Genomic DNA, 13553 nt, shown 5'->3' on the forward strand with positions numbered 1-13553 from the left:
CTGCGAACATATACCGCATAGCCTGTGCGCTTTTTGATAGCGCTAACAGTTACTCGCACTTGCATTTTTGTATTCCCCGCCTGCGCTCAAACTTTCCTCTTTTCAAAACCACGACCCCCACTGCATCCAGCTACAAGTCTCGTCAATCTCTCATAATTCCACCTTCACCAGTGATACTGCTCGAAACCGCCTCTACTAGCGCACTCTGCCACACCTTTGAGCTTCAGCGACAATACCAGCGTCTGCTATTGTGCAGCGCTGCGAATAAGCGCCAAGGCGTAAATACTCCTATTCACTTCGAAGTCACAGCCCCGCATTGTACTATATAATCTCAAGGTACTGCTCCATCTTTTATAAACTATCCTTTCCACCTCGATTGCAGAACTTACGACTCACGACACCAAACAGTCCACCTTTACCTCAACAGTACCAAACCGTCACCTTTACCTCGACGATACCAAACGTTCCACCTTTACCCGACGACACCAACCAGCCCACCTTTACCCCAACATACACCATGAGCGACAGAGCCAGTCAAGCGAAAGAACGCCAGAACTATGCGCGGAGAACAGTTGATCTCGTGATTGAGTGTCGCAACAAGGTCCCCAGCGACTGTCCCGAGCAGACGCTCATCCTGTCAGACGCGGCTCTCCGTGCGTATGTCAGGGGACTCGAGAAGTCAACATGGGACAATAGGACGGATATAACAGACTATCACCAAGTGTGTTCAGAGTTCATTGAGAGGCTTGAGATGATTCGTGACGATCTTCCAGCCGACTGGCGAGAGTTCTCAGAGCTACTAAGGGACGCTACAAAGTACCCGGAAGGCATTACACCCAACACCACTCCCGCCCGTCCGCTGCCACCTCAGACGAACCTCGCCTTGGAGGCTGTCACTGTAGAACCCGTCCAGAAAGATAACGACATTCCCGAGGTTGTCGTCTCGCCACCCGACGATGATTCCCCGTTGCAGCTTCCTGGTATAGCTATGAGCTTTCCAGCGGTATCAGCAGTAGTAAACCCCTTCGTCGGCCCCGATGGTGCGTCCATATTCAACAAGGTTGAGACAGAGGCGAAGCCTGCAGACAAGCCTTTCCCGTCCATTGAAGCCAAGGTACCAGAAAGAAAGCTGGCACCTCTGAAAAAAGGGTCGCGCTCCAAGAAGCCTAATGGCGAGTTGGCGCCTGGCGGTCTTGATACAAGCCCAATTACTGCTGCCGCATCCGTGGAGAAGACAATGCCGCCAGTCACAGCACCGAAACTCGTCTTTGACTTTGGTGCTTCCTCAACATCGTTCACAGCTCCTTCAACACTAGAGCCTAGCTTATCGGCCGAGCCAAAGGAGAAGAGATTACGACACACTTCGACTCCCTCACCATCATCACCCAGTTTCATCAGCAAAGATGGTTCCCCTCCCAAGATCGTTTCGTCACTGGCGGTCTCTCTAGACTCCGTCCCATCGAAGTCCACATCCACTCAGACTGACCTGGCGCCCTCTCCCAACAAGGGTCAGCTGGAGATGATCTTGAGCATTCTGGAGGAAGAGAGAACTGCGCGTATCAAGGCTGATACGAAAGTCGAGGAGCTGATGGGGGCCATGAGCCGCCTACAAGTCAAGGTTGATCGACTGGTGGAGGAGATTGAAGCAAGCCGGGCGGTGACGTTGGCATCAACCAAGTCCACCGCGAAATCTCAAGAGCCTGTGAAGCCTACAATGCATGCTTCGACCTCTTATTCCCGCATCAAGGCCGACCCCGAGGGCGGCAAGCGCGTGGCGCCAAAGCGCAAGTCCACTAACGAGATCGTGAGGGACCTCAGGAAGGAGTTTCCTCCTGAGACGTTCCACGTCGTCTTCAAGCAGCTGAAGCACGGCTCTCTGCGCCTTTCTGGGCTTCGGAAAGCCCAGCCTGACATCCTTCAGGCGCAGATCGAGAAGGTGCTGTGCGCCTTCAAGGTGCCAGCACCTCAGCGAAAGAAGCATGCGTCAATGGTGATCGATTTGGCTAATTTCGGAAATGGCCTTACTCGCAACGACAAGCGATACCTTCCTGTCGACACCAAGGTTAGGGACGCGGCCATCAGATTTGCGGATGAAAAGCTGGCCAACCACCTCTTCAACGACAAGAAATGGTTGTGCTTCCGCTGCGTTTCTGAGCAGCATAGGTGCATGCAGGGGTACATGGGTGGACGTGTGGTCTTGTAGATAGCGGATTGTGGAGTTTACGTGGGCGGCGTGAGGTATATAGAGGCACTAAATGTAAGACCTGCAGAATGCAATCAATACCCTCACGTGGACATCAACCGTTGCAACGTAATGTCTCTTCCACAGTGCCATGACACGACATCACCAAGCCTTTCAAAATCCAACGTATGAAGCACAGTAGTAACACGAAACATCACCCAGCCAGTCAAAAGTCAACGTATGAAACAAGTTAACAAGCACATTGAAGTAACTCTATATGGTATCTGCCCTGTCCATCCCATTCTTCCTTCCCTTCCTTAGATATTTCATTCCAAACCCCATCATTACATCAATCGCGTCGCAACCAAATGGCAACATGAAAAAAGAGGTGCGGGGGTATTAGGTGCATGTGCATGCAAGCAAAGATAGTTGAAACTCTCAACAAAGACACTAAACTACGTTGCGGCGAAACAGCGACAACAAACAAGGTGGGAAAAAAGGCAAGTCGCTGCATATATGGGTATATCCTCATCCCATCCCGCTGGAAACACTGTTGTATACGTAAGGAGAAAGGAAACGGTAAAGGAAAAACAAGTGGCAAGCGCTGATGAAGCGTCTTGTGTGTGGGTACTATCTCCGTTGAGGTGTCGTGTAGCTCGCTTCGTCGAGGGGTGCAGGGCAGAGCCAGGACCCAGGGACGAACAGCGAGGTTCGGAGTCACCTGTTGCGGTGCTTTATTTGTTTGTTTCTAAGGAGAGTGTGCGTGGTCGGACCAGCCGAGGGTGCAAAAGGTGGTATTATGTGCGTGTATGCGCGGTGGAGAGAGTGCTGAATCAGAGTTATCCCCAGTTGGAATCGTCGCCCCAGGTTCCGCCCATATCGCGGTGCGAGACGATGCTGTGCTGGGAGATATTGCTTGGGCGCCGTCTCATGATGAGACGGGAGAAGCGGTTTTGGTGCTCGTCTTTGGGTGGTGGCGGCGGTGGCTGTTCGAGTTGAACGCCGCGGTGGCTCGAGTTGTTCGAAATATTAATTAGTCTGGGGACATAGCGACGAGAGGTTGGCGTGCTGGGCGCCTGTTGCTGTTGTTGTTGTTGTTGGTGCTGCTGCTGTTGCTGCTGCAAGAAGTTTGGTGGGAGGCTTTGGCGGGGGTAGTGCGCAAAGTTGGAGTACTGCGATGTGGGTACAGACACCATCTCCTTGGGTTGCTGGTAGTCCATGTATGGCGCCGGCTGCTGGTAGCTCAGTAGATCGGGCGTCGATGCAAAGCCGGCGTTTGGCCAGCTTTGCTGCTGAGGCTGGAAGCTTTGCGCCATCGGTTGCGAAAAGTCCGATGGCATCGACGTCATGGTGGTATCGAAAGCACCGAAGCCACCCATGGCGGTCGCCGCGCTCATGCTGTGGTGCATGTCCTGGCTGACTGGCCATTGTGATTGTTGGATATCTTGGTGATGCATCTGTGGGGGCTCCACAGAGTCGATGTCCATCATCATATGCTCAGACGGCAGACCGTGCGAGCTGTGGAGCCTGTTGTCAGACGGTAGGCCGTGCGAGCTGTGCAACCTGTTGTCCGTCATGAAGTCGTTCGACTCCAACTTGAACTCCACGATTTCGCCTTGACTGTTGTCGAGGGAGTCCGGGGCTTCGGGCGTGACTTCAGTCGTGGGTTCGACGACGTCCTTCACCTCGATTTCCGCCAAGTCGTAGGTGTCCTGCACCAACTTCTCAATGTCGAAAACGCGTGTATCCCATTTGGTCTCGAGCTTATACCGTAAGCGGTTGCACTTCTTAGACTCCCACGCCAGCGACGGCCAGTTCGACTCGTCGCCATGGCGATCGAGCATCATTTGGTTCCATGCGCTGTTAAGTTCGGGTTGCTTCAGCAGACCGAGGATGACATTGGTGAAGTTCCACTTGGATCCGCCCTTCTCTTCAAAGTGAAGAGCGATGTGTTCGCATCTTTCTTCCCAGGTGGTTAGAAGAGAAGCACAGAAACCACAACCCCAGGCGTCCTTGTCGTGCATGACGATCTCGTACTTCTTGACGCATGGCGATGCTTTCCTGCTCGTGGGTTGACCGCTTTCTCTCGGTTGCTTGCAGTGTTCACAGCCCTGTGAGATGTTAGTCTTGAATCTAGATGAGGGTAATTCTGACTTACGTGTAGCTTGGTGTGATGCTCACGGAACCGCTTGCCAGCATGGAAGATCTGCTCGCAGTCGGGACATCTCCAGGTAAGTCGCTGCTCGTGAAACTCTTCCTCGTGCGACTTCCAGTATGGCTTCGACTTGAGAGCCTTGTCGCAAAATGTGCAGGCAAAGTTCTTGGGCGCGGGCGTCGATGTGGTGGAGATTGTGGAGAGACGAGATGATGCGGTCGACAGGCGCGAGGATGCGGCACTGTAGTGTGTAAAGGACGAGTCGGTAGACGCGATGGACGAGCGCGGGTCCGAGAGCATGCTGGGTACTCTGCTGGATGGTACACTCAGGTATGATGACGCGCGGCTTCCGACGGTCGACATGGACGATCGGTCGGCGCCCGACCGACGCATACCATCTGGATACGCGTGAGCATACAACGCGCCGCCAGGGCTGAACGTTGACTGACCTCCATTGCGCGCAACGGAAAGTAGCTGGAGGATCTGCTGGTCATCAAGATGCTTCAGCGCATTGACATGGTCAAAGAGCTGAGGTGCCAACTGGTTCTGGCCAGAGTGACGGGGGGAAGAAGTGACACTCTCGGTCACGCTGCTCAAGGGCGTGGAGCTTTGTAGACTGCGCCGCGCGCGCTTGAACGAGTTGCTCTGCTGAGGGGTGCTGAATTGGTAGAGTTGAGCGTCGTCGGCCTCCATGTTATCTCGATGTATGCGCAATCGCCAGTATCATGCCGGAGATTGGTGGTTCACGGTCCGTCTTGGGCGGGCAGAGCTGTGGTTACTATGTAGGGAGGGCGAGTGCGCGCGAAATGGAAGCGTTCGAGAAGCTTTTGACGGTATACGGATGGGTATAAGCTCAGTTCTTAGGCCGCCAGGAAGACATTGATCGTCCAATTTCCGGGCGGAGACGGACGGCTCTTGTTTAGAAGAGCAACATCCGTGGTCTGTTTCACGGGTTTCAAGAGGGCACTAAGAGGCTGCCTTGGCATGCAGGCACCCAGGCATGCATGCCTCCACACCTGTCTGGTACTAGAGCAAGTGACTATTGCACGGAGAGTTTCCGGCGCTGCAGCAACTCCCTCTAGTGATCAATATTGTCCATGGTGATCTCTCCTTCCGCGATCTCAAATTCTGAACGCGTCGAGCCTCACGATGCTCTAAGGGAGATCGCCGCGCCGGCGCTGCAGGGACCCCCAGCGCTACTAACCTAGGGCCGCATTCTCAGGGGTAATTCAGCAGACCACATGAAACGTGCATCTGCTCGCCATCTGAAAGCTGTCGTACCGCTCCACCTCACTGTCGAACGCGTAAAAGGTATCTGGAGCCGTCGCTTGCATCAGACGTGACATAATCCCAACTCCTCATCCCCACCATCTACGATCCATCGCGCTGTAAGAGAAGTTCGCACTCGGCCATTGGCCCGAAATTCGTCGCAGTATGCGTTCCTGCAAAAGTGCCCTTCTGGTGGCAGTGCTCAAAGAAGTAGGGTGGCCCTGTAAGACACCTCGAACAACCAACACTAAAAAGCCAGCCTGAGGCGTTTCGCAGTCACTTCCGTGAGCAACAACAGGTACTATCGCGATGGCCGCATCGGTAGTTCCGTTGCTACAGCACATCGCGTTCGTTTCGGCGGAAAGCCACCAATGGCGCGTTACGCGTAGTAGCGTGTTAGGCGCTTGTTGCTCACGTCTGTCGTCATCTTTCAGACGCATGTGGACGCGAGATAAGGCAAGGAGTTCTGCAGATCCCGCATAACGTCGAATGATCGCTCCAGCCATGCTCGCGAGCAGTCAAAGTGAAAGTGGCCCTTGCAAGATCTGCTTGGCTGGCAACGGTCTTTCTCTGGGGTACGCGTTGCCGACGAAGGAACGGGTGCTATTTTTGGCGGAGCACCATGGTCCGATCGCAACAGGTAAGACGCCTGTAAAACGTCGACCTTCCCTCCTGCTATGACCACCACCTTGCATAAGTCGAAACGCGCCCGCTGTAGAGAGGACTGGCCACCAGTATGATCATCGTGAGTATGAGCTGACCAAGCGGGTGTTCTGCGGCGCAGCTGCCTGTGCGTGCCCAAGGTATCCATCGAGGCTGTGTGCCAGAGTTCATGCAAAACAACTCCTACACCCCGTGAACTTACACCTGCATCAAATTCGAAATCCAGGAGGCTAAGAACCTAGTTGCACGTCTGATTCACGCGCAGAGTCCTTTGTAAGCGACGATGATTCGGCTTCCATGAAACGTGATCAGGCCTCCATCGTGTTTACGCCAAATCGCAGCCTCAACAAAGGAGATAGTCAAATTGCATGGAAGTCTGCATTCATGCTGATCGTGTGTCATGTGGCGGAGCAAACTCCTGCAGTGGGTGGGCTACTGCTTGGTCAGAGAAGAGGCATAGGGCTGACGCATTCGCACTCGTATGGACATATGATGTCGACGTGCCCAATCAGTCCGCGACACGCCGTCCCGTTGGTTTCTTGCTAACAGAGACGGACTATCACGGTTAGGACAGCGCGATCGAAATCTTGGCTAAATGGATAAACAGAAGTGGTCGGGATGTGGTGGTATCGAATCAAGAAATTCATCTCTTTCGGAGCGCAACCCATGTATCTTGCTCACACAACACACGCGACGACAGTGTCATGTGGGATGGTGGAGGACTTTTTGGCCGAGAACTCAGCGAGGCTTGTGAGTGGCGGGTCACGCGGATAAAGGAAAGCGAGCTGTCTGAAATGAAGCATGTCCTGCTGGTATTCCGGTAGAAGTCGCCAACTGCGACGTTGTCTCAGACGATGCGATGTATCGTGATGTGGAGCGATCTGGTGGTGGAGAGAAAAAGGAATGGTGGCACTTAAGCCACATTTGGCAAGCGCGAGAAGTCGCGTCGTAAGTCGCGTGTCGCGACCTCCAGAATCACGCGTAGTCCAAGCTTGCTCCAACCACGACACTTCCCCGCCATGTGCATGTGCAATTGAACGTATCCAGCCTTGCAAAATTATTACGTCTTTCGATATACATCTTCAGCACTTGCATTACGCGTTTAATACCCCTCCATTTAGGTTTCCTGGTCTACCCCGTCGACGAAGACTTCACGCGGCCTCTACCTACAACCACCATCACATATCCGAACATACGAACCGCCAGCGCCTCTTAACACCCATTTCTACGAGCCCAATCTAGGGACTTCAGCATACACCATGACATCAGCACCAACGTCCCCAACACGCGCGGCAGACGCGTCCGCGAAGCCTCGGCCAAAGCTGCTAGCAGCTCTGCGCAAAACCGTGGACTCTTCAGATAGCGAAGCCGGATCTGATAGTGAAGCGTCTGCATCTGAGAATGACACAGCACCCACATTCAGCGCAAAGCCTTCAACAACAACACGTGGGGAGCCGGCGACAACGCAGGTTGACGGGGAAGACGAGAGCGATGGAGAAGACGCATACGAACTCATGAAGAAGAGGCTCGCTGCCAACAAGAGCTCATCGACAGCACAATCGGCCGCCCCGCAACAAGCACAGCAGGAAGCACCCATTGTTGCTACCATCGAAAGTAGCGAAGATGAGGACGCAATGCCTGTACGAGCGAATGCCCGCAAACCAGCCACAACCCGGACGAAGACTGCAAGCCCTCGAGCATCCGCATCGCCAAGCGTACGATCACGACCATCTTCCCCAGGCCTCTTCGTGACTCCGGGTCCATCACCGGCTAAGAAGCCATCACGGCGATCAGCGAATGCCGGCTCAGACTCCGACGAGTCTTCGCGGCCCATCCATACTACCGACCTGCAAGAGCGGGTACGACGCATTCGAGAGGAAAGGTTGGCGAAACAGCGAGAGGAGGAAGCGCAGCAGGCACAATCTAAGAAGCTCGCACGACGGCTAGCAGATCAGGGCTCTGGCAGCGAGTCGGATGGCGAGAGCGGCAGGCGGCTTACACAACAAGCGAAGCCAACCCGCAAAGCTGGAAAGAAGGCCCTGGAGGCAATGGCTCGCGACCAGCAGCGCATAAGCCGTAACATGCAGCTTACCCACCAAGCCAAGACAAAGAAGCGCTTCACAACCCAGGATCTGTTCAAGAAGTTCAACTACCAAGCGCCCAACGCCGAAGTCGTACCTCTCCCAACGCCAGAGGCCAGCTCGGCCCTTACATCGTCTGATGCAGAGGCAAACCAAATACAGGACACGCCGCCGACGAGTCCCCAAAGACAAAATGCTACGGAGGAAAAGGGTGCTTCCGTAGATCAACAAACATCTACCACGGCGCCCGAAAGCAACATTCAGCCACCCGAGCCCGCGAGAGTGGACAAGGGCAAAGGGCGAGCACCCGAGTTCCAACACTTGCCGGTACATCCTTGGATGAAGCAGGCAGATCCAGTCACTGTGCATACAGCGGCAGTGGAAACCAAAAAGACCTCCGACAATGATATGGTGGAACTTTCGGACTCGGACGATGATGCAAAGGTGGAACAGCCCAAGAGCCGATTCCCCGTCTTTGACCGGTTACCCACAAAGAAGGATAACGAGGCAGGGTCATTCGTACATCTACGTGCTCTCGCTCAGTTGACCAAGTCGCCACCAAAGGGCAAGAAGGGACAGAAGATAGTGACTCGTGGTGAGATGGAATTCGCCCTAGCTCAGAAGGCTCGCCAACAGACTGCGAAAGCCAAAGAGGAGAGAATAGCCGACTTGATCAAGCGAGGTCACAACCCTGAGACTGAAGAGGAGAGGGAGAAGCGCCAAGAGGAGATCGACGACATGGTCGCAATGCTCGAGAAGCAAAGGCAGGAGGACCTTGAACTAGCCAAGATGGAGAGGAAGGAGGCGAAGAAAAACGGCGAGACCATCGATGACCTTCCCTCCAGCGATGATGAAGACGGCGACTATGTCGGCAGCGGCGAGGAGGACGCCAACCAAGAAGAGGACGATGATCAAGAAGAAGCCGAGGTTGTTCTATCAGGCTCAGAAGACGAGCAGATGGAAGACGACGCTGAAGACAATCCTCTCATCGACGGAATGGCTGACGAGGACGACGAGCCAGAGCAGACAGTGCAAGCCCAGAACGTCAACGAGGATGTCGATATGGAAGGCGAAGATGCCGTCGCTCCTGTTCGAAGGCAAACTATCAACCGTGCCCGCAACCGGGTCGTTGATGATGACGACGACGACGATGTAGAGGCTGCGAGGCCTGCCACACCCACTCAACCAGCAACTCAAACCGACGCAATGGCCGCCTTTGGGTTCGGCAACGCCAACACCGGCATAGGCCTCACACAGATGTTCGCAGGCACCATGGCCGAGTTGGAGTCTGACTCCCAGCCCGCTGCTGCCATCAACACCGAACAAGACTCTCTAGAGTTCCTACGAAACCTGCCCGACACCCAGCCCGCCGCACACTTTAGCCAGGCATCGGAGTTCGTAGTCCCTAACAGCCAGACTTTCATGTCGCCGCAGAAGCAAACACAGACTGGTGACGAGTCTCAATTCAGCATGGGGATCAGCCAAGTTGTCAGGACTTCCCCCATGTTCTCGCGGACCCAGGTCGAGGACTTTGAACCAACACAGGATGCAGGCTTCTCCTTCTCTCGGTCGCCAGCAGGCCTTGCCCCGCCACCATCAACGACCGATACCGTCATGGTGCCCATTGCCGAGTCGCCAATCAAGCAGAAAGGCAAGCTTCAGCGTGGACGGCGAGAGGCTGCTGTTGAGCTCTCTGACGTTGAAGACGACTTGATCGATGCTGAGGAAGAGAGCGAGGACGACATCCAACGTCCTCCTAAGCTCAGCAAAGATGCTTTCATGAAGTTGCAGCAAGCGGCTAAGAAGGCCAAGGCAGCTGAAGAATTCGACAAGAAGAAGAGCATGGCGAGAGAAGCCGTCATGGAACAAGCCGAGGAGTCTGAGGACGAATACGCCGGGCTTGGAGGAGCTAGTGATGATGAGGAAGGCGAGGAAGACGAAGATCTCAAGGACATGATCGACCACAACGACGTTAAAGTCAACGAGCGCCAGATTGCTGCTTTCTACGCGTAAGTTCAACTCCCATCTTCGTGTCATGTCAATACTAATCCAACGCAGTGACAAGACCAAGAAGGATGACGAAAAGCATCTCGCCGAGCTCTACAAGAAGATGCAAAGGAAGGGTGGCCTTCGCAGAGGTGGTGGCGGCTATGACGGCTTCGACATGTCTGACTCTGAAGACGAGGCCGAGTTGCGCCAGCGCAAGAAGCGCGCTGCATTCCAGAAGCAAACCAACGCTTTGTTGCAGGACCAGAAGGTCAAGGCACTCGCCGACGACGAAAAGAAGAAGGCGTTCTTCAAGACACTGGCCGACTTCGACGACGAAGGCGAGTACGACTATCTCAACATGCCTGAGAAGGAGCCGGACATGAACGACTCGCAGTCGCAGTCGCAAGAAGATGTTCAAGGCGACGTCATCGCCGTTCCAGACTCCCAGGCCGCCTCGCAAAACCTATCAGCACCAAACAGCCCACTCAAGCGCAAGTCCCAAGATTCCCAAAAAGAGAACCGGCCACCCCCACACTTGCGCCGCACAACAGCATCCGAGAGCCTCGCGCGCAAGCCTCTCACCGCCGACGACGTCAGAGACTCCATCTCAGAGCTCATCGAAGACACGCGCATCGTAATCCCAGACTCGCAGCTCTCGGACGCAGAAGACGACCACGAACCCGCCTTCGTCTCCGCAGCGCGCAAACCCATCATCGACCGCCTGACTCTAAGCCGGCAATCCACAGTCGAGGAGTCAGTAGGCGCAGACACCAACTTGGCTTTTCATGCTCCATCGCGCGCGGCTGCGACACCGGGCTTCCGCGTTCCGTCGCTCATACGCCAGGCAACTAGTAATCTGTCTGTCAGTAGCGAGCGGTCCGTGGGCAGCAGTGCGCCGAAGGAGAGTGGAGTGAGGAGAGGTGGTACTGGACGGAGCAACATCCATGCTCAGGCAAGGGAGGCGGAGCGGAGGGCGTTGCTGGATAAGAAAGAGGGCAAGAGGAAGGAGGCGTTGAGGAAGAAGGTTGAGGGTGGGAGAAAGCAGGGTATGCGGAGTGTGCTTAGTGATCTTGGTGGTGGGTTTGAGTAGGTGCTGCGAAGATGGGTTTTTCCAGCATGTACGCGCGTGGTGTTGGGTGTTATGTAGTGCGCTAGATAGGTATTACTTCGCTGTAGCTTTTTCTTTATACAATGATGCAACTACTTATCTACCATTTCTAAACTTACCTCCACCGCCTATCCCTACTCTCCTCCTTTGACGCCCTCGCACGCATAACGCACCTTCAATTTCTAACTGCTTACCTCTTGCATCCTGAACTGAGTGAGTTCAACCGCTCACACACTAGTTATGCATTATTGAAGAAAGTGTCGCCCTCAGTACTACATACAACATGCAAAAAAAAACAGCAAAAAAAAACAGATCAATGGAACAGGCCCCTGCCTCCGCCAGTTCGATGATTCACTCTCTAACGTTACTCGAGCACATCCGGCCAAGGGACGTCTCCCTTAGTCGGACACACTCAGGTGCCATATACCCGCTAAGCAAGCCTAGCAGGTATATGATACCCGACGCCCCTTATGGGGATGAATCTCCCATCCGTTATGTGTCAGTGAGAGGGATCGAACCTCTAACCTAACCCGAGTTGGGTCGGTTGGCAAGTCGTTTGTGTTGTGCCGGACACTTGTTTTGATGGAAAATAGTCAAAGTAAGTGGTATATATTAGGAGAGAGAAGGAGGATGAATAGAGGTTAAAGTAAATGGGGTGAGTGGGTGGCAGCGTTGTTGTGGTGATGGCAGTGTTGTTGTGGTGGTGAGAGCGTGTTTTGGTGGAGTGGGAGCTTAAGTGAAGGTGAAAGCGAGAAATGGAGAAAACCACGGAGTCGGCCGAGGGACGTGTTGGGTATGAACACCAGCATCGAAATCAAAGGATAGAAGAGAAGAGGAAGGATTGACGTGTTGAAGTGAGGAAGCTGAGTATCGAATGTTTAAGACTTTTGACTAGAGGGCGGAGAAGGTAAGGAAGCATCGCCAACAGAACAATGAAGCCTTCACCACCCTGACCAGCATCGGTATCAAATAATACAAGATAAGAGACTGGCGCATGAAAGCAAAGGAGTTGAGCAGAAGATGTGTGAGAGTTTTGACTAGAGGGCGAAGATGGTAAAAGAAACATCGCCAACAGAAGAATCAACCCCTCACCGCCCCTCACCTGAAGGAAGAAAGTAAACGCAATAGCCAGGTATGCGTGTCTAATGTTACAGTATATACAAGATCGTCTCAGTCATACATCACACTACACACGTTCACTCACCCAGATGGCGCCTCTACATCCTCCTCTTATAACTTCATTCAGCAGGTCATAGGGCTTCGCGCTCTTGGCATCATTCTCCACCGCATGGTCCAGGTGCTCTAGCTCTTCATCTCTAATCCGCCGCAACTCAACCACCAACTTGTCCAGCTCGGGTCCCAGACTCTCACCCCGCTGCTCGCACTTCTTCGCCCAGTCTAGCAGCACGCGTACCTGCTCGTTGTAGTGGTTACCAATCTCCGTCTCGACAGCCTCTGTGCATGCCATGGCGGCCTCGCGGCCCATGACAGCGGTCGACCACCCGAGCATGCTGGCGGCGGCGGTCCATATGGGAGTCATGGCGGTGGGTCGTATGCGGTGCTTGGAAATGACCTCGTTGAAGAACTTGTAGTGGCCGGCTTCTTGGTCGTACATGTGTTTCATCAGCGGTCGCAGGTGCGGGTGTGACCGTGTGAGGACGGGCGATTGGGCGGCGTAGATGAGGATGGCGGCGAGTTCACCCGTCTGGTTCACCCGCAGCGCGGAAGAGAGGAACTCCTGCTGCTGCTGCGAAAGCGGCCGTATTGGTTTGCCATCTTTCTGCGTCTGCAGTGAAGGCGGTGATTGCGCGGAGTCGGGCTGTGAAGGCGGGGGTTGCGGTGCGGAGGCGGTGCTGGCCAGGCGTGACGTTTGGCGTGGTGCGCATGTGGTACTGGGGGCAAGAAAGTCGAGCACAGGGTATTGGAGGCTGCGACGGGCCACATTGCGCGATAATGCCCGCGGTGAGAGCAGGACGGGAGACATGTTCCAGGCCGGGCTATTGTGTACAGGTGAAGGGGCGAAGCTATTGTTCTCGAATTCAGTGAGTCGGACAATAGGCGGGTGAGGTATGATGCGCTCAAGGCACGCTAGCACGACCCACTTTT

At 54.3% G+C, this 13553-nt stretch overlaps 4 protein-coding genes across 4 annotated transcripts; 2 read left to right on the plus strand and 2 right to left on the minus strand.

The window, feature by feature from the left end:
- Positions 1–517: 517 nt before the first annotated feature.
- On the plus strand, positions 518–2203 carry J4E79_005472 (uncharacterized protein; the record flags this gene model as incomplete). The annotated part of the gene is made up of 1 exon (XM_049354350.1): positions 518–2203. One exon carries the CDS (start codon positions 518–520, stop codon positions 2201–2203), a length of 1686 nt encoding a protein of 561 aa, XP_049211215.1.
- Positions 2204–3021: 818 nt separating this feature from the next.
- J4E79_005473 (uncharacterized protein) lies at positions 3022–5030 on the minus strand (the record flags this gene model as incomplete). The annotated part of the gene is made up of 2 exons (XM_049354351.1): positions 3022–4293; positions 4341–5030. The coding sequence occupies 2 exons, from the start codon at positions 5028–5030 to the stop codon at positions 3022–3024; spliced, it is 1962 nt and encodes a 653-aa protein (XP_049211216.1).
- Positions 5031–7528: 2498 nt separating this feature from the next.
- J4E79_005474 (uncharacterized protein) lies at positions 7529–11429 on the plus strand (the record flags this gene model as incomplete). The annotated part of the gene is made up of 2 exons (XM_049354352.1): positions 7529–10359; positions 10409–11429. 2 exons carry the CDS (start codon positions 7529–7531, stop codon positions 11427–11429), a joined length of 3852 nt encoding a protein of 1283 aa, XP_049211217.1.
- Positions 11430–12633: 1204 nt separating this feature from the next.
- On the minus strand, positions 12634–13431 carry J4E79_005475 (uncharacterized protein; the record flags this gene model as incomplete). Its single annotated transcript, XM_049354353.1, has 1 exon — positions 12634–13431. One exon carries the CDS (start codon positions 13429–13431, stop codon positions 12634–12636), a length of 798 nt encoding a protein of 265 aa, XP_049211218.1.
- Between the last annotated feature and the right edge of the window lie 122 nt (positions 13432–13553).

Source organism: Alternaria viburni (assembly GCF_023758015.1).
Source record: "Alternaria viburni strain BMP 2772 chromosome Unknown scaffold_10, whole genome shotgun sequence".
Taxonomy (NCBI): domain Eukaryota; kingdom Fungi; phylum Ascomycota; class Dothideomycetes; order Pleosporales; family Pleosporaceae; genus Alternaria; species Alternaria viburni.